Source organism: Meriones unguiculatus, chromosome 2, assembly GCF_030254825.1.
Source record: "Meriones unguiculatus strain TT.TT164.6M chromosome 2, Bangor_MerUng_6.1, whole genome shotgun sequence".
Lineage (NCBI taxonomy): Eukaryota > Metazoa > Chordata > Mammalia > Rodentia > Muridae > Meriones > Meriones unguiculatus.
In genome coordinates, this window is record NC_083350.1 from 41,236,896 (window position 1) to 41,258,281 (window position 21,386).

Sequence of the window (21,386 nt, forward strand, 5' to 3'; positions counted from 1 at the left end):
TCTTAAATTATGATTAGGAAAGCTTAAACTTTTACTTTTGAAACAGCAATTTGAACGATGGTGTGTTTGAAATAAAAACTTCCCTGTCCAGTGGCCTGTCCTCTGCATCTGTGTTCTCAGGCCCTATCATTCCAGGCATGACACTTCACCCCACCTCTTCTCTCGGTTTCTCTTTTTTTTCCCCACTCTCGCCCATCTCTTGTACAAATATACACACACAATAGCAAAGGTTTCTGACAGCTCAACAGAACTTTCAAGGAGTCTGGGGACTAGGCTAGGCATGATCTTGTTAAGAGAGCATCTGGAGCCGTTTGTTCTTTAACTGATTCAACCACTCTGTTCCTCCAGGTTCTGTTGTGTCTTCATAATGAAATCGTGAAGAGTCGATTCAAGAGTTTGGGTCCCATTTAAAAATGGAAAAATAATATTAGCTTTCTCTCAGAGCTTAGTGTTGTGTGGTCTATTGGTTTTAAGTCTTCTGAGACAGCCTTCTTGCAGCCCTCCTTGTTCTGTAGGCAGACCGGTCTATAGAGGGCTACGTAAAATGGGTAATTTCCAAAGAGTAGCTTCTCTTTTCTTGACATGAGATGTGAGAGTGGCCTCAAACTCTGTAGGGCTTGTCCAAAATATGTAACAAACACCACTGCCCTGGAGAGAAAGGACAGGATGAGCTGTGTTCTATTGTTGGTACCAGGGAAACACAGGCTGTTTAAAGTCTTAAGCAAAGCCCTGCAAAGTGCATGGACTGCTGAATGGATGGTCAGCAGCCCCACAAGCTTCATTAGACATCAATCTCTTTAGCACTTTAAATCTCACCACGGCCCTGAAGCAAGTTACTGAAACATAGTTGAGTCTATTCATGCCAGACACATGTTAGATGGGATCTTAATCAGTGTCAGGGAGCCCATTACAGGCAATGGAAAGGTGTGTCATCTCCAATTAATATTTCCTAACCTCTTCTAAGTCTGCAGCTCGGGCACTGTCTGTGTAAAGTGGTTTGTTTTTAATGGAGTGATTGGAATTCTCTCACCTTGTTTACGTTTAAAGTTTATATTTTTTACAAGGATGTGTTTATTTTCAAAATGGTGCATCCACCAGTAGTTCACTGGAGTGGAAGGTGGTGGTTATGAATGGTATAGAAATAATAGAATTTCCATATGGACAGCCACTGACAATGCTTTATTCGAAGGGGAAAATGGTGTCAAGAAATTTATAGGGCCGTAAACTATATTATGCCTAACCTTTCAGACATATTAAAGCATGTCATTTGCAGTCCTCTAGCCTCTTGTTATTCATAAATAATAGATAACCCTGGACACAATCATCTGACATTTGTTAAGGTAATAAATACACCCTAAGTGCTGATTGGCCTTGCTTTCTGTGATTTAACAGCACACAACAGAAATTTAATGTAACTTAAAATGTCATGCATTTCTATGGGTTTTCAGATTCAGTTCTCCTTAACAGACCCCAATTGCCAAGTGGAGGGCACTGCCTTCCTGGGCTTTTTCATTATCATAAAGCAGTACCTTAACATGGGAGTGAAACATGAACTCAGGTTCCTCCTTTCAGTTGAGAAAATACAAAGAGAGAGGACCTTCCTGGGTTCCTGTCCTTGTGTCTAGCCACGAAGAGGTATGGGGAGATTTATCGATGCCCCGAGCAATTTTTAATGGTCATGAATGGAGTTTAAGGAGCTGATTTGGGGTGCCGCTAGATGTGGCCCATTAAAGGAGGTGACTTTACCCAATGCTGGGCACTCAGAAGCATTCTGCCTCTTCTTCCCCTGAGATCCAGGCACACCGGGGCTGATCCAACCAGGGACACATCTGATTCCTGCAATCCAATCAGTACCCAATGGCCACTGTTACAGAGATAGACCATGTCCTCATGTTAGGGCCACTAGAGGCCACAGGCATCTTCTAAGGAGCCATGGGATAAGACGTTGGGTGGTTTTGTTTGGTGTTGTAAGCGTAGTGGCATACCTTAGGGCATATGTAATAGTTTTGTCAGGTACTCACACACACACGCCTCCACACAGACACATAAACATGAGTGAGAAACAAGAAAAGCGCCTCTCTAAAAAGACAAAAGAAAGACATTTGCGCAAGAGAAAAATGTGATGGATTTGGTTGTTTTCCAATAAAATAGCATCATTTTTGTATTCTCTGTCAGAATGTTAGTGTTAATCAGGGTAAAAAAAATCACATGTATAACCTAAAGATTGGCATGTTGAACGCCCAGGCACACTTGGTTCATTTACTTACGTTTTTCTTTTTTTTTTTAAAAAAAAATGGAAATCTGTTTATTCATCACTTTAGTCGTGTCTGAGCTAAATCACGTAGGTTTGTTTTCTAAAAAATTGCTGATTACAGTTAAGGTGGCGTTCAAAAATGTTAGTGAACACAAGAATTTACCAGCATCCGTGCCCTGGACCTGAAGAGTTGTGTCTTTAACAAGTTCAAGGTGATGCTGATCCAGGGTAGCACTGACTGGTGACACTGTTCAAGGTGCTCACGGGGTGTCTTTTTGAAGCTCATTTGCCAAGGCTATATGTTTTGATCTTTTTCTCCACTCTTAACTAACACAGCATCTTGGCCCCTCTTCAAGGCAGGCAACTCATCCGAAATTTTAGAAATACTGCCTGTTCCCGAACAGGCCATATGCTCTCCATACTCTCTCATTCGCTTAGCCCATTTCATCCTTCCAACAACCCTCATCTTAGAGCCCATGTTGCTCAAGCTGATTGAGAGACATGCCTGTAGGTCACACAGTGGGTTATTTTTAGAAACAAATCTCAAATCCAGGTCTTCGTAACTTCAGAGTTTATGTTTTTCACTAACACTCCCCCGTGTTGTTTTCAAAGTGGAATATTATTAAGCAGACCTCCTCCCTCTTGTTGTTTTATCTTTGCTTTGTAGAGAAAATCCAAGGCACCACAAATAATCTAATCAAAGAATCATCTGAATTTTCCAATTCCCCATTTCATAATTTGATACCTCATTATAAAGTAAAGGGAGAAGACAGGATGAGGAAGTTGGTGTGATTTTAGGAATCATATAGATGTTAAGATCACAGTCTTACCTAGAAAGAAAAACTCAGGGCAGGAAAATAAACCTTGAATCTTGTGCAAATGGGGCTGAGTTGGTTCTGAGAGTATATTCAGCTTTTCGGAAGACCAGACTTGACTTCTCGACACCCGCATCAGGCAGCTTAAAACTATCGTTAACTCTCCTCCAGAGCAGGCATCTGATGCCTTTACTCTCCACTAACACCAGGATGAATGTGTATACACCCCTCACACTTACAACACATACACACATGATTAAAGATAATAAAATAGATTTTTGTACAAAAACCACAAAAATAATCAGTAAGCGTATGGGTAAAATAACAGTTCTAAAGCATGGGCCCACAGACCAACATTCTAAGGCACGTCTTTAAAAATTATCCTACTGTTACTCTTGATCCAACAGAGACACTAATCTACTGTCTGAATGCACAGTCCCACTGGCAAGGTCATGTCTAAGCCAGCAGAGTAGCAGAGGATGAGTGAGCCAAGCACAGGGGGAAATGAACGCATCGTTCTAAATAAAAATGAAGTCGAATGAGTTTCACACTTGGTCTCCTTCCTCTTCCCATGAAGGCATCCCAGCCAAAACTGTATATGTTTCAGAAGTGGGAGAGCTGGCAGTGGGCTCATCCACAGTCAATTATAAGCATCATTGCAATGTGTGAGTCCTAAACTGGAGTTATTAACTAGCCAGGGTAGGGGCCTGCCTATACTCAGGCATGGTGAGTCACTAGCTTTAGACATCTCAAAGCCTCTGACCCCTCCCAATGCCTAATCTATGTCATGCCAGGGAAATAAAATAGAAAGGAAAGTTTGAGTTATAAATTCGGAGCCCGTTTTCAGGGCTGCTGGCATTTTCAGTCTATTCCAAACCATCTGGTTAACATTAGCCCCTAAGACAAGAAGAAGGCTGTTTCCTGCCAAGATAACCACAGAAAGCTACCATTTCATTTTTCAGTGTGGTCATCCCTGTGGGCTGGGGTGTGGCCCTGTGGAGAGATTGTCTGCAGTTGAGGCTTTCCTGCTGCTTGCTTTCTTCTCTTCATAGGGATTACAGTGGGCTCTGTGTGGTTAGCCCTAGTGGTGCTGGCTCTTGGTTGGTTCATTCATTCTGATTGCCTTGGAGGACTCTGAGCCTGGCAGTTTGTTGCAATAAGATTTTTCAAACAAGAAAAATTGGGTTGTTAGATTCTATTCACTCAAGTTGTTATGAGGATTTCAAGGAAATTGCAGGCTTGTCTTACTATAAAGCAGAACCGAGAGTCTATTTTTAGGGGATCCGACTCCGGGGCTTTTCTTGGGGTTTTGCCATCGTTCTTAGTTCTCAGACCCAACACAAACCCCCTCTGGCTCAATGATGGAGGAAATGTCCATCCTCCTTTTTGCCTTTGCATATTTCTCTAAAGGACACAGAGAAGCTTTGTTGTCTTTGTGGTCACCGGGTCCGCTCGACACAGATGCCTATTAATCACTTCACTATGGAGACAGACACATCCATCATACCGCCGCAGCTCTGAAACAGGCAGCACACTGAGTGAGGGTGAGGGGCTAAAGTACACACTTAACCATTTCGAGTTAACCATGTCTGCATCTTTGAGCAGGAGAGAGAGGTCATTGGAGCGGGTTGGGAAGGGCTCAGGTTTTTAGCTTAATAAGCAAAACTGACTTTATCTAAGTTTCTCTGTTTTGATGGGTCATTTAGCATCTCCCAGGTTTTTTGGTGTAAATGGCAGGTAATAGGTACACTTGAAGACTGAGAGTTCTAATTCTTAAAAAGAATGGTGATAATAATAATAATGATGATGACGATAATAATATGATAGCTGTACTTTTGCAAGGGTACTTAGCTCTGGCTTCTTCGTAAACTGGTTTTTCAGTAATGAATTCAATATAGAACAAAGCAACCTTAGAGTCAGCTTCTCCTGACAGGAGGAAAGAACTTTCCTTCTCCAACTGCTGGGTCTTCTAAATACCTCTTTTGGTCTTTCGGGGCTGCTCAAATCCCTCTCCCCAATGTTTTTATCTTCTATTTTTCTTAGTTTTCCTCCAGCTGTGTTCATTCACCCAAGCGTTTATTTACAGTTGGTTTAACAGATATCTGCTAAACATCTCTCTTCCTGGGACTAAGGGATGAATTCATTTCTCTTAGAACAGTCTTGCAGAGGAAGACAAGCATGAAGTGTGTTTCTTGCCAGTGAAGATTATAGGAGAAAGGAACATAGCCCCAGGATACATGTAGAAAGTAAATCTGGCCCAATGTGAGGATTTCTTCATTAAAGCTTAGACTCTAATAACGGAGCCATGTATATGAGAAGGTGGGAGATGTTCCTGGCCAGAGGGGGCAAAAGCTTGTGAAACTCCAGTACCAAAGGCAGTACAATGGGGTTGGTCTCACCAAAATATAAGTGACCAGAAAGGCATTTCCCTGTTGCTAAATAGAGCTGTCACCTTTCTCCATCTCTACAACCCTATACATCTTTGAGGCTCAGCTCAATTTCATCTCCTTGTTAAAGCTTTGGTTTGGCCTCCGAGTAAGGATGGTTCCTATTCTAGTTCTATACTTTGTGGAATTAAGGACAAGGTCTGCCTTCCCATTCCTGGCTTGTGCCTCATTCACTGCCCCATCCTCCCAGCTCTGCGTTATTATGCTCCGGGAATGTGTGTCTGATGAGGGAATCCACAAAGAGGCTAATATCGGGATAATGAAAAGAAGGACACCAGGAGAATCTCAGTCTAACCCAGAGTTAGAAGCTATCATCCGGTCTGTAGTACAGTGCTCTGGCGGCCAGGTCTGGCTCCCATGAACAGACCAGGCAGGCCAGAGGAAGCACAGTCAGATCTACTTACCAAAGCCACGTTTCTAAACAGAAGATTGGGTTTCTGACATTTCAGAATTCGTTTGCAAGGTCATCATGGGAAAATTCAGAATTGCACTGGGGCTCCTTTTGACTTTACAATATATAATTGCTCTTATTTTTGAATCGTGTGTTTTTAGGGCCATCATTCATAGTCTTTTCATTGTTTTGACCTCTAAAGAGCTTCAAATTCCTTCACTGAGGCCTCCAGGAAACCTGAAAACTCTCACTTCAAAAGGAAAAAAGAAAGAAAAGAAAAGAAAAACAAAGCACAGAGAATCTACTCTTCTTAGGTCTGCCAATTTAAGGCATGTTTTCAGAGAAATCTCTATGCCATTGTGCTCCTTGCTTCCTGCAATAGGAAGGTAAAAAATGAAGATCCATTTAGCACCTTATGACTGGTGAGAAATAGCTGGTGGTTAATGACTCGCTGCATAGCATTTTTCAGATTCTGTTTTTGTTCCTGATGCCCCGTTTTCAACTGGTGAGAACAGAAGTCCCAGGGACTGATAGAAAGCACGTAATAGCCTAGGGTGGGGAAGCCTATTCTTTTACTTCTGCACCGTGGGAGGACTCGGGCAGGTGAGACTGGCATATTCCCAGGACTCCATCCAGCACCTGACGCAAGGGATGTTCCTTCCAGCCCCAGCCTGTGGCCCTTGGCCCTATGCAGAGATGCATTTGTTTCAGATTGAGCAATCTCACTGGAGCATCAGTTGTCATAAACAACCCTTTTGCCCTCACTGCTCCTTTGGAATCATCCCAAAGCCAATTTCTTTTCATTTATAAGACAGTTTCTCCTCTTATTGTTTTGAGCAACTACCTGGGTACCTTTTTAGATCTCTATTTGTATGGTAAGTGTTACTATCAAAATTCTATTGGGATGATAACTGAAGACCATGTCTTTCTGAGATTTTCATATCGAGGTCATACAGACAATCCAAAGATGACTCACAAGGCTTAGAGATGTATTGTTAAATGTCCCTACAATGTACTGAAAACCCACACGTTCAATAGCCACTCATTAAGCTACACAACTCTGAATCCTGGGGAAGGCTTGGGTGACAAGTGCTAATAGCGTGGTAACTGCTTCAAGGAGCTGAATATGGAATTATTAGTCCACTGGGCATCTAACTCTTCTTGCTGGGTTTTGCTCAATATTTTCCAGCTTTGTCTTAATTGTTTCAAAAAAGTTCATGACCTACAAGCTGTCCTGAAATATTTGGCCCCATTTGACAGCATAAAGAGGAGGAAGGATGTGTCTGCCTGCCTCCCCGGGGAGACAGATAACTGACAGGCTGAACCAGAGCTGTTGTGACTTACCATTCTGAAGCCCTCGGAAAACCACTAACTCACCATTCTTCTGACCTTTACCCCCAACACACACACACACACACCGAACTGTGACATTCAGACTCTTTCTTGGTCTTCATTTGATTGTCCTGCCCTCCTGAAAGGCAGCAAGACTGTGTTGAGCTCAAATTATAGATGAAAAAGTGGAGGTCCAGAGCTGTTAAGCCAACTATCCAAAAAGTCACCAGTCTATAGGTGAGGACCCAAGACTCCAGGCCTTTTGAGGTCTTGTGTTGTGCCACTTGCATCAGCACCACCAGCGCTGTGAGACAGAGCACTGTGCTCAAGCCTTTGCCATGGCTAAATGACAGGATTAATTTACTCACTGCCACTCCTTTGTTGGTGTCCATGATGTGCACAGAAATCTTTAAGCTTGGAAGGCATTTCCAAAAACAAAATCCCCCTTCCTAGCTTCCATTTCCATTTAATATCTGTTTTTAACATGGAGCTTAGGGTTTCTGAATTTGTCTAAACAGATGAGAAGGCCCCCTGCTTCACTCACCTGAAAGATGAGGAGAGACAGAAAGTGTTGTTGTTGTTTTAAGATAGTATTTACATAGCGAAATGAGACTGAGGAAAATAGGCACATCATTTTCCTGAAAGGTCAAATCCTACTTGACTGGTTAACAACCTGAAACATGAACTCAAATGTCATCCACTAAAAAAGTCTTTGCTGGTAATAGAGCAAGTGGTTTCTATGAGTCTCAGACAGCTAAAGACCTTTGCACATGAAAGAAGAATATTTAGGGGCTAAAATTATGAATAAGAAGCAATGGATAAATGTGGCGATTACATAAAACTACCATTGAAGTAAGTGCATTGTTCTAGCCTTATGGTACTGAAGTTTCATACTCTGCTCACTGTGTGTGGGGGGTGGGGGGCCACAGGGACATGACACACATGTCAACAGGCAAGGGGTTGACAAAGGATGAACCCAGTCACATGAGCAAACTCATTTTGAGATGAAGGAACGCCTTCTTTTAAAAGGGCAGACTGCGGTGGGAGGGGCTGACCTGGCGGCGCTCTGGTTAGGAGATGGGCAATTTCAGACTGATTGGCACTTTCTTAGAGGTAGGAGTTGTGTGACCAGATGACACGCAGCTAATTAGGATATTCTGGTTAGAAAATTACTTTCTAACCAGAAAAGATTTGCAAGTCTTCCGGACGAAGACCAATATTTTCTGGGACTAACCTTCTAACTTACTGGTCTGCCCTGATCCACATCTCTGTGTCCATAAAGGAGAGGGTGACAGGAATAGCTGCCTTGACTTCCTCTTACTCATCACCAACCTTGCTGGTTGTTGTGTTCGTTGGGGGAAGGATGTGGAGGTTAAATAGGGAATTCTTAGGTATCTGGTCCCAAGGTTCAGCTTTAGTCTTACCTTTCCTTGTACCTTCTAAGTGGAGAGAGCCATGCTAGCTCTAGAATGCCAAAGTCTACTGTAGGAAGCTTCCTCTAATACGTAAACTTTTCTTGCAGTCCCCACTAAATACGAGAACCTAAACGGACTCTGTGAAATGCCCGTTGTGGTGAGAACCTGCTACCTTCTATGGATGGGTAGAACCTGACTAGAACCGTGGAACTCACCAAATCAATGAGAAAAATGAAACCATTTTATTCACAGATGTACACATTGGTTTGTACAATAATGTAGGAAGTTAAGAATATGTGTGATAGAATTCCAAGCACAATCAAAACTGAAGGAAAATCAGTTGCTATTTTAACACGACAAGGAAATGCAAATTTTAGGAAGAAATCTTCATTAGCACATTTTCTTTCAGGGGTAGGTATTAAAACATTTCTGAATGCAAGACAGCCCACTGTCTGGGGCACATTCCACATAATGTGTGAGTTAGAACTGCATTTCCCTGCTGGGTTTTGTTTTGTTTTTTTCTTCGTCTTGGTTTTTACCCCTTAAAAAGTGGAAAGCGTCACTTCGGGAAATTATTCAACATCTTTCCGTCTTCCACTGTGCTCTGTGGGGTCCCTCGCCCCATCCCCCTATCACCAGGGGTATTTGTCTAATCATAAAATCTTACATCTTAAAAGGTGTTTGCTACTTGTGTTTACTCCCACTGGAAGTCACCTCACAATCCTTTGTCACAGGACGGTCACACCCCCTCCTCCCCCACAAGCACGTGTGATGTCACAGTATGAGAGGATCCTTGAGAGGGAAGAGTGTGATCTTCCAGCTGAGTTTTTAGGGTTTCTAAGTTATCAGTTTAGCAATCAAAATATTTTAGGCAGAGCCCACCCACTCCCACCCATAACAGAGCTATGTTTCTCCAAGGTCTCGGCTGTGACATTTAAAATATAACCGCAACAATCAGCAAAAGTTTAAGGGTTGAATATCATAATTTTAGGAGTGGATAGAGATTTTTTTTTGTTTGTTTCATTTTTATTCTAATTTGGTGCCACTTACAATTACCAGTAAAATACATTAAACAATATTCCACAGGGAGTTGATTTAGCAGGTGAAAAATGTGTCTCCAGAGACCAGACAAGGTACATTTTCTGTCCTGCCATCTTTCCATAATAGGAACAATGTTTACATTTCTTCATGCAGTGCCTCTAATATATTCATCTTCTTTCAGTCTCCAGAGGCAGGGATGGAAGTATTTGAGACTTTTTTTTTTTTTTAGCTACCGGCATCAAGCACTTAGGATTTGAGGGCTGTGATGTCTGTTCGCACTTGGTATGAAAAAAATAAAAGCGCCTGTGTTTGCATTCGATTAGAGTGGCTCAGCTTGGTGGCTGATTAGGCAGGATAGAAACTGCAACTTTTTTTTCCTTCAGAAATGAGGCTTCTTGGTTAATGTAGTGGAAGATAATAGATGGGGGTAGCCACATAATTTTTGTTAAACTGAAGAGATCAGCTCTGCTGAAGAATCTCCTAGTGACAGCAAGCCCTAAGAGTAATAATGGGACCTGACACTTTACGAGCCCACAACGGGGGGGTGGGGGATAGTTTAAATATTCTTTCTACTGCATATTTACCTGAAATTGAGTGGAGTGCGGGGTTTTTTTTTTCCTTTTTGATGCAAAATAAATGTAAATATTGTAACTTGTGAGCTTCAGCTATTTTTCACTGTGGTGACATAAACCCTCTACCCTCTTGTCTCTTCAAAAGCAAACATGCCTTTCTCCAGACAGAGGCCCTGTTGTCACGAGGCAGTCGTCAAGAAAAGACTTAGCGGAAAGCTCGGATTGTTGTGTGATTTGTTCATTTAACATGCGTATAATTGTTGCTACTTCCTCCAGCCTCAAATAGCTCGTTTATTCTAAATCTTATAGAAGGTGGAAAAGATCAAAAGGAAAAGACATAAATAAATTCTGACCCTGCCGTCGTCCTTAGAAGGAAGTTGAAAGGTCATGTACCAGAGAAAATGAAAGCCACAAAGAAAGCAACAAATAAAATCAATTTACATACATCCCAGAGATGGCTGGGGTGGGGTGGGGGCAGGGAGGATTAATTAGTTCATGTTTGGTAAGCTGCAGCTTGACAATAAGAGCTATTGTCACTTAGTACTGTTATTCATTAACAGTGTGACTGCCATACATCAGCAATCCTCACAGCGTGCTTTTCACTTCTTAACGCCATGTGCGGTGTCTATTACAGGAGTGATTCGGGAAAGTTACCTCAAAAGCAACGACCAGCTCGTCCCTGTCACCCTCTTGGCCATTGCAGTCATTCTGGCTTTTGTCATGGGCGCCGTCTTCTCGGGTATCGTCGTGTACTGTGTGTGTGATCACCGGCGCAAGGACGTGGCTGTAGTGCAGCGCAAGGACAAAGAGCTCACTCACTCGCGTCGGGGATCTATGAGCAGCGTCACCAAGCTCAGTGGCCTCTTCGGGGACACCCAGTCCAAAGACCCAAAGCCCGAGGCCATCCTCACGCCGCTCATGCACAACGGCAAGCTGGCCACGCCGAGCAACACCGCCAAGATGCTCATCAAAGCCGACCAGCACCACCTTGACCTCACCGCCCTGCCCACGCCGGAGTCCACGCCCACGCTGCAGCAGAAGCGGAAACCCAACCGCGGCAGTCGCGAATGGGAGAGGAACCAGAACCTCATCAACGCCTGCACCAAGGACATGCCGCCCATGGGCTCTCCGGTGATTCCCACGGACCTGCCCCTTCGGGCCTCCCCCAGCCACATCCCCAGCGTGGTGGTCCTGCCCATCACGCAGCAGGGCTACCAGCACGAGTATGTAGATCAGCCCAAAATGAGCGAGGTGGTGGCTCAGATGGCCCTGGAGGACCAGGCCGCCACCCTGGAGTATAAGACCATCAAAGAGCATCTGAGCAGCAAGAGTCCCAACCACGGGGTGAACCTTGTGGAGAACCTGGACAGCCTGCCCCCCAAAGTCCCCCAGCGCGAGGCCTCCCTCGGTCCTCCGGGACCCTCGCTGTCGCAGACCGGCCTGAGCAAGCGGCTGGAAATGCAACACTCCTCCTCCTACGGGCTTGAATATAAGAGGAGCTACCCCACGAACTCGCTGACGAGAAGCCACCAGGCCACCACTCTCAAAAGAAACAATACTAACTCCTCCAATTCCTCCCACCTCTCCAGGAACCAGAGCTTTGGCCGGGGAGACAACCCGCCCCCCGCCCCGCAGCGGGTGGACTCTATCCAGCTGCACAGCTCCCAGTCCTCTGGCCAGGCCGTTTCGAGGCAGCCCAGCCTCCATGCCTACAACTCACTGACGAGGTCGGGGCTGAAGCGCACGCCCTCGCTAAAGCCAGATGTACCCCCCAAACCTTCCTTTGCTCCCCTTTCCACATCCCTGAAGTCCAACGATGCGTGTACATAATCCCAGGGGTTGGGGGCCAGGCGTCAAAGCGTCAGACGAGGCGAGGCACCCACCCAGCTCGGCAAGGTCTCCACTGCCTCGAAGTTTCCATCCGACCAAGATGGCCCTGGAGGAGCTGAGGACGCTGCGTCCTCCTCCCTGGGACACAGGGACACTCTCAAAAGTCGGGCGGTGTGGTTTTGTGAAGGCTTAGCAACAGTCACCTCCATCCTCTTCCTTCACATGCTTCCACATCCGTACAGCAGGTCGGACTCTCAAAAAGACTTCAGTAATCATCACAAACATGAGCCAAAAGCACATCCCCACCCCACCCACATGAACACACATGCACAGGCGCACTTACATGCGTGCACTACACACACACACACACACACACACACACACACACACACAGGTTAAAAAAAAGATAAAAAACAACCACATTTTGTCTGTGACTGCACAGGACCTTGCCAAACTTGGCTAAGCGTTCGAAACTTTAAAACACAAAAACTTTTTTTTTTAAATCATGAAAATTAAAAACAACAAAAACAGAAAAAAAAATAAAGAATTCATTGATAATTCTAACTCAGACTTTTAACAATGGCAGAAGTTTACTATGCGCAGATACTGTGAAATGCCCATCAGTGTTACAGCTTTCTTATAGCAGGTAAATGCCATGTTGGGCAAATGATGTCATAGATTTCTGCTCCTCTTCGCTTTTAATGAATAACGTGACCGTTAACGCAAATAACTCTTATTTATTGTTCACCCTTTTTGTTTTTCCTTAAGGAAAAGACTTCCAAATACCACCCGTACGAACAGCTCTGCAGAAGCCCGTGGAAAGTTAAACTATTTAACGTGAAATCCATTAACTGGAATAATCGAGTTTCTTTATTTTTACAATAAATCCACTGAGTAAAGAAGTTGGGGCTGGAATTCTGAGCTTTGTGTTTGGACCATCGGGTCAGTAGCTAAAGGAAAGTGCTAAGAGGGAATATTTATTTAAATCTCCCAGTTAATTTGTCAGTTGGGTTTCTGGCCAAGAAAAAAAAAATGTTTAACGATCCTTCCAGATCCTAACTTCCAACCAGGACAGAAATGTTTAGAATGGCACCCATACCCCGTTGCCACACACACGGCTTTGTCTGAGGCTCCCCCTGTCATGAAGGCACCAGCTTGTGAAAACCCCTCATCTCATTTCACCTTGCATGTGAGACAGCAAACAAAAATACACAAACTGTGTGAGCTAATTAATATGCTGGCTGCTACCTTGCATAAATTAATGATTTGATCACACGAGTACTTCATGAGGTTGCATCTGTGAATAGCCTGTTTTCCACATGTAAATTTGTGCCTTACACCCTGAGTTGTATACACTTGTAAAACTGTCGTGATGATCGACTTTCTTTTCCTACTTGAAATAAATGCAGATATTTATTTAAACCCCACCCTCCACTCAGCCCTCTGGAAGATTGGAGTCAAGCAAATGGGAAAAGAATGCAGAAGTGATGGCTGTGACGCCGAAGGCTGGGTGACACCCTTTAGTGCTCTTTGCCTTCAGTCATGCCACCTGCAACCAGAGCATGGACACACACACCCCCCCGCCCCAGGGTTGTGGGTGGAAAAGCCCCTTTCCCAGAGCTCTCTGCTCTCATTATATTCCCAGATCATTTCAATATGGTGACATCCTCCTGAGCCAGCAGAGATGGGACTAAAGTCCCAGCCCTCGTTTCTGCTGTGTCCGCTGACTGGAGGATTTGCTGTGGTGGTTGGGCAGGCAACTGGCAGGAGTCTCCAAGCTGTGCCTTTAGCACACCCATGCAGTGCACAGAGAATCAACAAGGAAATGGGCCAGGCAGGCTGGTCCCTGCTGTGATTAATGGGTACCCCAAAATACAAGGCAAACCACAACCGATGCTGCAAAATCCATTTTGAGAGTGCAAAAGGTGTTTTTGTTTTGTTGTTGTTTTTTTTTAAATTTCTTTATGTTTGTTGTTTGTAGAGGGTTGGGAGGGGATGGTGTGTGTGTTATTTTCGCCCCTCCCCTTGGTTTTCATTTGCTAAAGCACAGAGAAGGAACCTTAGTTTACTCCATCATGAGCAAAAGAATTGTCTTCACACTGTAAACCATGAGCGTTGTTTTAATATGAACAGTTTATTTGATGGTCTCTTTGTCTCTTTTTGCAGTTTGATCTGGATTTTAGTTTTGTCTTCAAAATAAAATAATTTAAAAAAAGAAAACCTTTCAGAAAGAAAAAAAAATTGACAAAGCTAAATTTGAACTGGTCAGTCACTCTCCTGTATCCTCAGTCAGAGCAGTCCCGAAGAGCCGGTGGACAGCTGAGCACAGGCGCATAGCTCTTTGTTCTAAGAGCTTCTCGCAGATGAGCCAGGCTGTTGTTTGGGATACCCAAGATATCCTGAGGCTTTGTTTTGCTTTTTAGTGAAGCCATTGTTAATGGCCTATAACTATTGTACCCCAGAACCACGAACACTTTTCAAGAAGCAGATACTCTTTTCTTCCTCTCCTTTTCTTTACACATACAACAATTTTAAAAAGGTGGTGGGTGACAGTCACCCTGACACCTTCTCTTCCTGTTTGACTCCCAAGACTATTGCCCCAACCTCATGCCTGTGTTAATGGGCGTCATTGCCTCAGCTGTGTTAAGGAGACCTGTGTCAAAACGCACATCCCAACCTCCCACAACCCATCACTTTCAGTGTTAACCCTACAGTACCACATGTATTGAGCTGGTCTTCTGCATTTAAGTGTCCCTCTCCCTCTCTGCCCTCACCTTGCGTGGGGTGATTGTCCATAAACCCGAGCGTGCCTTTGCTTTCCACCGTGGCTAGACACTGTAGATGCAAAAAACTCAGACTTACGTTGGTTGTAAAGTTGTAAAAATATTGTGATGTCACCAATTTTCCTTCCGTCTCCACGCATCCTAACATCTGATTCACAGTTTAATGTATGTTGTAAAAAAGGAAAAAACAAAAAAAGAATGAAAAAGAAAAGGAGGAAGAAAGAAAAAGAAAGGAAAGGGCTCTTTATTACTTAAGAGTAATAAAACCAGACTGTTCTACGTTATCTTTTGTGTCCTGAATGCTTTTGTTTATGTCTTCAATTTTTATTTTTATTTTTTAGCCACTCTCCTGTCCGGCCCCGTGTCCTTTTAGGATATGATTCTCTTTCTTCTGTCTCTATCTGGGTTTCCACATTGTAAATAACCAGATAGTTAGACATATTTGCTTGCAGTATCTTTACCCTGCCCCCTTCATCCAATGTATTGATGTGTTTTCTCTGCCTGCTCCCAGCCTGGAGCAGGGCTTTAGCAGAAGCCTCTGTAATTAAAAAGCAGAACACGCGTTGACTCCCTCTATTCATTTCATGTGCTTTCTTTTTATGGGCTTGTTCATCATCAAACATTTATGGTAGGCTTGATAGTTTAAGAGATCAAGGCTAGGGTTTTAGTATGGAGGGTCCACTAAAAATAGATCCTTACATAGATGTGACTTCAGCCTTCTTACATATTGATAGGGTGGAGGGTGCTGGAAATGCTTTCTGTTAGCATCTCTTTCTTGTAACTGGGAAGACGGCTGGAGTTATATTGGGATGAAGAGCTCCCCCCTTCCCCCAGATAGCATTATGAAATGTCTATGTCAGGTTTCCCCTCTGGAGACTTTCTAAAAACAATTACTTAAACAAGTCTTTGGCTAAGGTGTTTTACTTGTGACCTTTAGTAATAAAAACATGTTATAAACCAGTTTGAGTGTGAGAAGCTGCAGGGTGGGTCATGGTTCTCATCTAGAGTGATGTCTTGGTCTGGGCTTGGCATCTTTTCCTGAATCACTTCTAATTGTGTTTTGTTTTTAAATACATGCTTGTATTGGTATGCAGTCATTGTATCTAGTGAATGAGTATCAAAATGACATGTTTATATGCATATCATGTAATTGGCCATACTGTACATGTATAGTGCCAACACATTAGGTACAGAGTTGACTATTTTCTGTCTCATTTGCATAGAGAAATTAGCATACGTTTTTTAATCAATGTTCAAAGGTAAAGACCAAATACTGAACAAGTTCTCCAGAACCTAGGTCACACGACCACCTTTGAGCTGGTCCTGAAAGGAAGCATTCTCTGGCCAGCTAGCTCAGAAAGGGGCTAGGCTATGCAGAGGCAGCTTGTGTTGTTTGGGAAGGAAAAGTTTGGTTGGCTTTGAGCAGGGCTTGTGAGAACCTGGACAGGAGGACCTGAGCACCAGATCCCTCCCTTGCTCGGAGGGTGTGCAGCACGCTCACACCCCTGCTTTTAAAAAGCTACCTGAAAGCAAGGTGGAAAATTGCTGGTCCCAGGGCAGAGGTGCCCCACTGATAGGAGCAACGTAACAGCAAAGCCCACACTCTGAAATTGTCCTTCCAGAACCTGACAAAAGCTTCCTTCTTACATGATTGGCAGGTTTGTCCTGCCCAGTTGTCCCCAAGTGTCCTCTCATAAAACTGCAAGGATGGCCCACAGCTGGTTCATTAAAAAAAAAAAAAAGGAGGGGGAAGATGGAACAGAGGGAAGGGGGAAGGATTTGTTAGTGATCCCAAAGCTGATATAGAACAGCTGCCCAGAACACTAGTCCATCATCTCTTGCCCCCATTCACTCAGAGCCTCGGAGCAACATCTGATAGAAAGACCTGATGCCCTCCCTCACTGCATCGAAACCCCAGTCCTTCATAAGCTAGGGATACTGGGAACTTTCTCTATGCCAAGGCAAGGCGCTGGGGGCTCTGGGCTTGAAGTAAGCCATCCTTCCACGACAACCTTATATTTATCTGGTGCCGTCTGCCACTGTCAGCTTTCACTGGTCTTGCAAGGAGGCAGCAGAGGCAGAACAGGTGTAGCAAGTATTTTAGCTGGAGCCCCAGGGATGCCCCCCACTTAGATGGGGGAAAGAAAACACCCTAGACAACCCGATTTTTAATTGCTGTGTTTGCTTGCTTGGGTGCTTGTTAACAAGACTGGAGGTTTCTGCCAGGTGTCTTTAAACTGTGGTGCCTAAGGACAGACTGTCCTCATACAGTTGCCTGCTCAGTGTTTCATGGTTCCAGACTTCTTTCCTTAAGTTCCGTGTCAGGTAAACTCAGCTTTGCAATTTGTCAGAAGTCAATCAAGATGCCCCCAAACTCAATGCATGAGTTTTGTTGTCTGAACAAAGGCTCTTTCAAAACAAAGTCATTCGGCAAGTGAAAGTGTCAAGAAAGGCAGCTCTGATTTCAGACATTGGTCCATTTGGCTGGAGGGAAAGGGACAGGAGGAATTTAAAAGAAGCCCATAGAAATAAAGTAATGTGATTAAGAACGTAATCCTTTCCCTGGCTCAGCCCTGTGACAGCTGGGCATTTGGACCAGTAGCTCTCAGAAACCCCATCTCACGCTTGCCTTAAAACCAGGTGGTGACGTAGCTCTCCTACAGAAGCAGGATGGAAGGGCTCACATTTATTGATCGGGACCACCAGACAGATGGGGATCTTCAATATTCCATTTAGAGCATTGTATATCCCCTGAGATGGGGGGAGGTTGACCTCAAGGAAGGGTTAGGGCTGAATTGATGTGCATTAAATGTGGCTGGGCAGAAAAATGTGCAGATGTCCTGGTAGTAATGGAAATGAAATTTGAGCAAATCAAGGGAGGCAGCTGATTTTGCTTGGGGTCGGGGAGGTCCCAACCCCCTCAGAAAACATCATGCACATGTGCCCACACATAAATTCTATGCTGTGGCTTTTTTTTTTTTTTTTGGTAGCAAAACTGTCACAGTGAGAACCGCAGAATGGGTGTCTCCTGAAGGCAGTTCCTTCAGAAGCACTTTCTCCTCTTTTCTTGGTAGACTTGGGTTCAACCTAAGCACTTTTGCAGGGGTGGGGGTGGGGAGGGAGTTGCCATGAACTACAACTTCGGAATTGTGATCCGAGGAGGTGGCACAGGAGCTTTATGGAGGTCCCTTACACCAGTGACACTGACTGAGTTGGCTAACAGCTTTTTCTTTCTTCCTAATCACCTTCAGAAGGAAGACTCTCCAGAGATTCATTAGCATCGTCCCCAAGGCGCTCCCTCCATCCTGCTAGCCTGCTGTAATAATGGCCCAAATAAGGGAAGCTAATGAAAGGGAAAGTAGGCAACCACGAAACCAGGAACAGTTTTCATTGGTGGTTTCCAACAACAACAATAAAAACAGGTGAAGGTGACCTTGAGCACAATACTAGATACCGGGAAACCAACTGCAAAGACATTCGCTGAATCGGTTAGGTTCCTTCAGATAGGAACAGTGATAACAGCTCACTTCTTGGATGTCATGACAACTTTCTGTGCACCTGTAAGGGAGGTGAGAAGGTGGGCTTTTCTCAACAAAATGTTGTGCCCACTCTCTGATGTGGACACTGAATGTTTTGTATGGCTAGTGTCCTGTCAGTGAAAAAGTATGAATTTTAATAGTAGAACTAACCATTTTTTTTAAATAAAAGTGGAATGGTCTCACCACCCACAGAAGGTCATGGTTTCCAATGACCGAAAAGCATAATAGTATGCATTTTTATTGTAATTTGCAAGCATCATCTTGTTCATTATATCCCTTCATCTTCATCTTGGCCTAGTGTGACGAGCAGGAGAGTCACGATCATCCCCATTTTACAGAAATTGTAATTCAGGGAAAGACCTCTTAGGACCTCACTTAGCGTGGAAATGTAGTCATGCCTCACAAACCTGTGTTGACATCATCCCTGCAGCTCTCTCGGGGACACCTCAGGTTACACAATTACTGGGCTTCACTGAAAGGAAAGAGGCTCCTGCAGAGTCTCCCAAGAGGGATGATCACAACAATGAAGTCCCCAAAATAAAGGCTCGGTGCCCGTGTTCTATTTTAAGGCCATTGTGCACTAATATTTTTCCATAATTAAAGAACACAACTCTTCCTTCCTGCGTCTGCAGAGTCCCGGGGCCAGCCATGATATTAAGAACTGTCAGCAAAGCAGGGAAAGAAGGAGCCAGAGCTGAGTGTGGTGGCTGCCCTGATGAGGGTGGACCCTGCCACTTCAGACATGGTGATAGCATACCTCCAAGCAAGAAAAAGGACAAAAGACTCTGCCTTGGTAGCTGCTTCACCCTATCTCTGCCACACAAGTCACAAAAGAAGTTTCACAAGCTTATAAGAACCCAGGCTGTATGAGTAGACAAAAAAACATCCTACACATGGCAGCTTGGAGAATTTTCCCAACCTTCTTCTTCCAAAGGACAGGGGTCATTACAAAAAGAAAAGTCCGGAAGGAATCTCCAGCCCCACAGGATGATGTGAAGAGTTAATTTGCTTACATGTCTAGAACGATATCTCAACTTCTGTTCTCTACCTCACATTTGCCCCCTCATCCATTCCCCAAGTTCTGTGCTGTAACACCTACAGACTAGACCTCCCCGAGTAAATGAGCCTAAGCATCATGCTCAATGGGAGAGACTGCTGTCTGCTCTGTTGTCTCCAGGCCACACAGCTGGACAGTTACCAGGCTGGACTTCTCCACAGCACTCTGAGGAAGCCGACCTCCTCCAACCCTGGGCAGCTGACCTAAGGAAGATGAGAGGAAGATGAAGGTGGACATTCCCCAGATCCTACTGTTTTCTATAATCTGATTGCTCTGTGCTTTGTTTGCTTCCTTGTTAGACAATGAAAGGTCTGTTTCCAATCTATGCAGGTTTCTCTATACACAAGCATGCTTTGTGGTAAATAAGGAGTCTTGATTGTGATCAACTACACCTACAGTAACAGAGCATAAAACATGTATGTAATCCCACCTGCACTGCAATGTTGTTTACTGAATGATGCACTCATTAAGGGTAACAACTTTGGAAGCAATTAACTTTCCCTGATCCAAAGGGTCAGAGTCAATTGCCAGTTAACTTAGAAAAGGAAGTCATGTATTTCAAAGTGTGGATTGCCATTGCTGTATGCCTGACTCCTCCGTTCTTGGAGACAAGTGTGTGTGTGTGTGTGTGTGTGTGTGTGTGTGTGTGTGTGTGTGTGTGTGTGAGAGAGAGAGAGAGAGACAGAGAGAGAGAGAGAGAGGAGAGAAATTGTCTGTTGAAGGGTGGTGTAGGTGTCAGCTAATTTGAATTCTTATTGGTGTTTAACTTTACTTAAGAACCAAAGATTTATTCTCCTCTGTTTCCAGGGTAAAGAGAAAGCCTGTGATCGCATTTCTTGCTTCAAGAGAAAAGATAATGTGTTAGACGTATATGTATGAATAGAAACAGGTCTATAGTCATATTTCTCTGACTGTGTAATTTAAACAGTGTAAGTCAGTGGGGAAGGGCGGTAATTGCAGCCAAAGTAAGTGAGGTGAAAATTACAAGGTGCTGGAGCATCTGCATCTCATTTTAATTAGGTGACTATAATAGCAAGATCAAAAACTTCTCCTTGTCACTCAATCTGTTGGGCTTTCTAATCGAGAAACCAAAGGGATCATTTTGTCCTCAAGAAAGAGTTACCACAAAACAATTCTCTCTCTCCTTACCTGGCCAGAGCAACAGATGGATCTGGGCCCAGAAACACAGCTCAGTGTGTGTGTGTGTGTGTGTGTATGTGTGTGTGCCTGCGCATTTGTCTGCACAAGTGTATGTATCTTTATGTGTATGTGTGTTTGTGTGTGTGTGTATGTATGTATGTATGTATGTAAGTGGGTGTAGGAAGCACTGTGGGAAAGGAATGCTCCAAGGCCCACCCCCAAGGCTTAAGAACAATCATTCTTAATTTAGTAGTTGGCACTTTCCCTTCACAGGGTAAGATAGCTGAGAAGAGAGCTGGAGCTGCTCTCTCCAGGTCTCTGTTTGGGACAGTAGTCCACATTTCTGGCCTGCTCCTTTCCTCTCTTAAAAAACAGACTTAGTGACACCTCCCTGTTTACTGCATGGGAGTGAGCGAAAGTCAAATCAGGTGATGTTTTAGAGAGTAATTGAAAAACTCAAAACTCTTTTCCAGTGTGATTAACAAAATGAGAATCCTAGCCCTCAGACTTCTCCATCATCAAATTTAATGACTTTGACGTCCATCTTACTGATGATAAGTCACTTTCTCTCTCTCCCTGCCTAGAAGGCTAAAAGTTCTGTTTCTGCTTCACTGTTGTGGCATGCCATCTCTGTGATGTCCATATGGTGGCCTAGGGGCAGAAATCCTTCAGTGTAGCTCTCTTCGTCCATTCACAAATGGTCTAAACAGACCTGTCTCCTCTGCAGCCCAGGGCTCTACCATACTGTGTTAGCTTTCCTATCATACTGA

General features: G+C 44.1%; 1 protein-coding gene across 11 annotated transcripts in view; it reads left to right on the forward strand.

Moving 5' to 3' along the window:
* Sema6a (semaphorin 6A) overlaps positions 1 to 21,386 on the forward strand; it is a 140,253-nt gene that overhangs the window by 107,703 nt on the left and 11,164 nt on the right. For 9 of the 11 annotated variants that reach the window (XM_060377295.1, XM_060377297.1, XM_060377294.1 and 6 more), the window contains one exon: positions 10,902 to 15,164. The exons of 1 other annotated variant lie outside the window; for it this stretch is intronic. In XM_060377295.1, the coding sequence (XP_060233278.1) occupies positions 10,902 to 12,097 (1,196 nt within the window). In that variant the 3' untranslated portion in view covers positions 12,098 to 15,164. Of the gene's footprint in view, positions 1 to 10,901; positions 15,165 to 18,131; positions 19,918 to 21,386 lie in introns of those variants that run through there. One more of the 11 variants, XM_060377299.1, reaches the window with a different exon arrangement.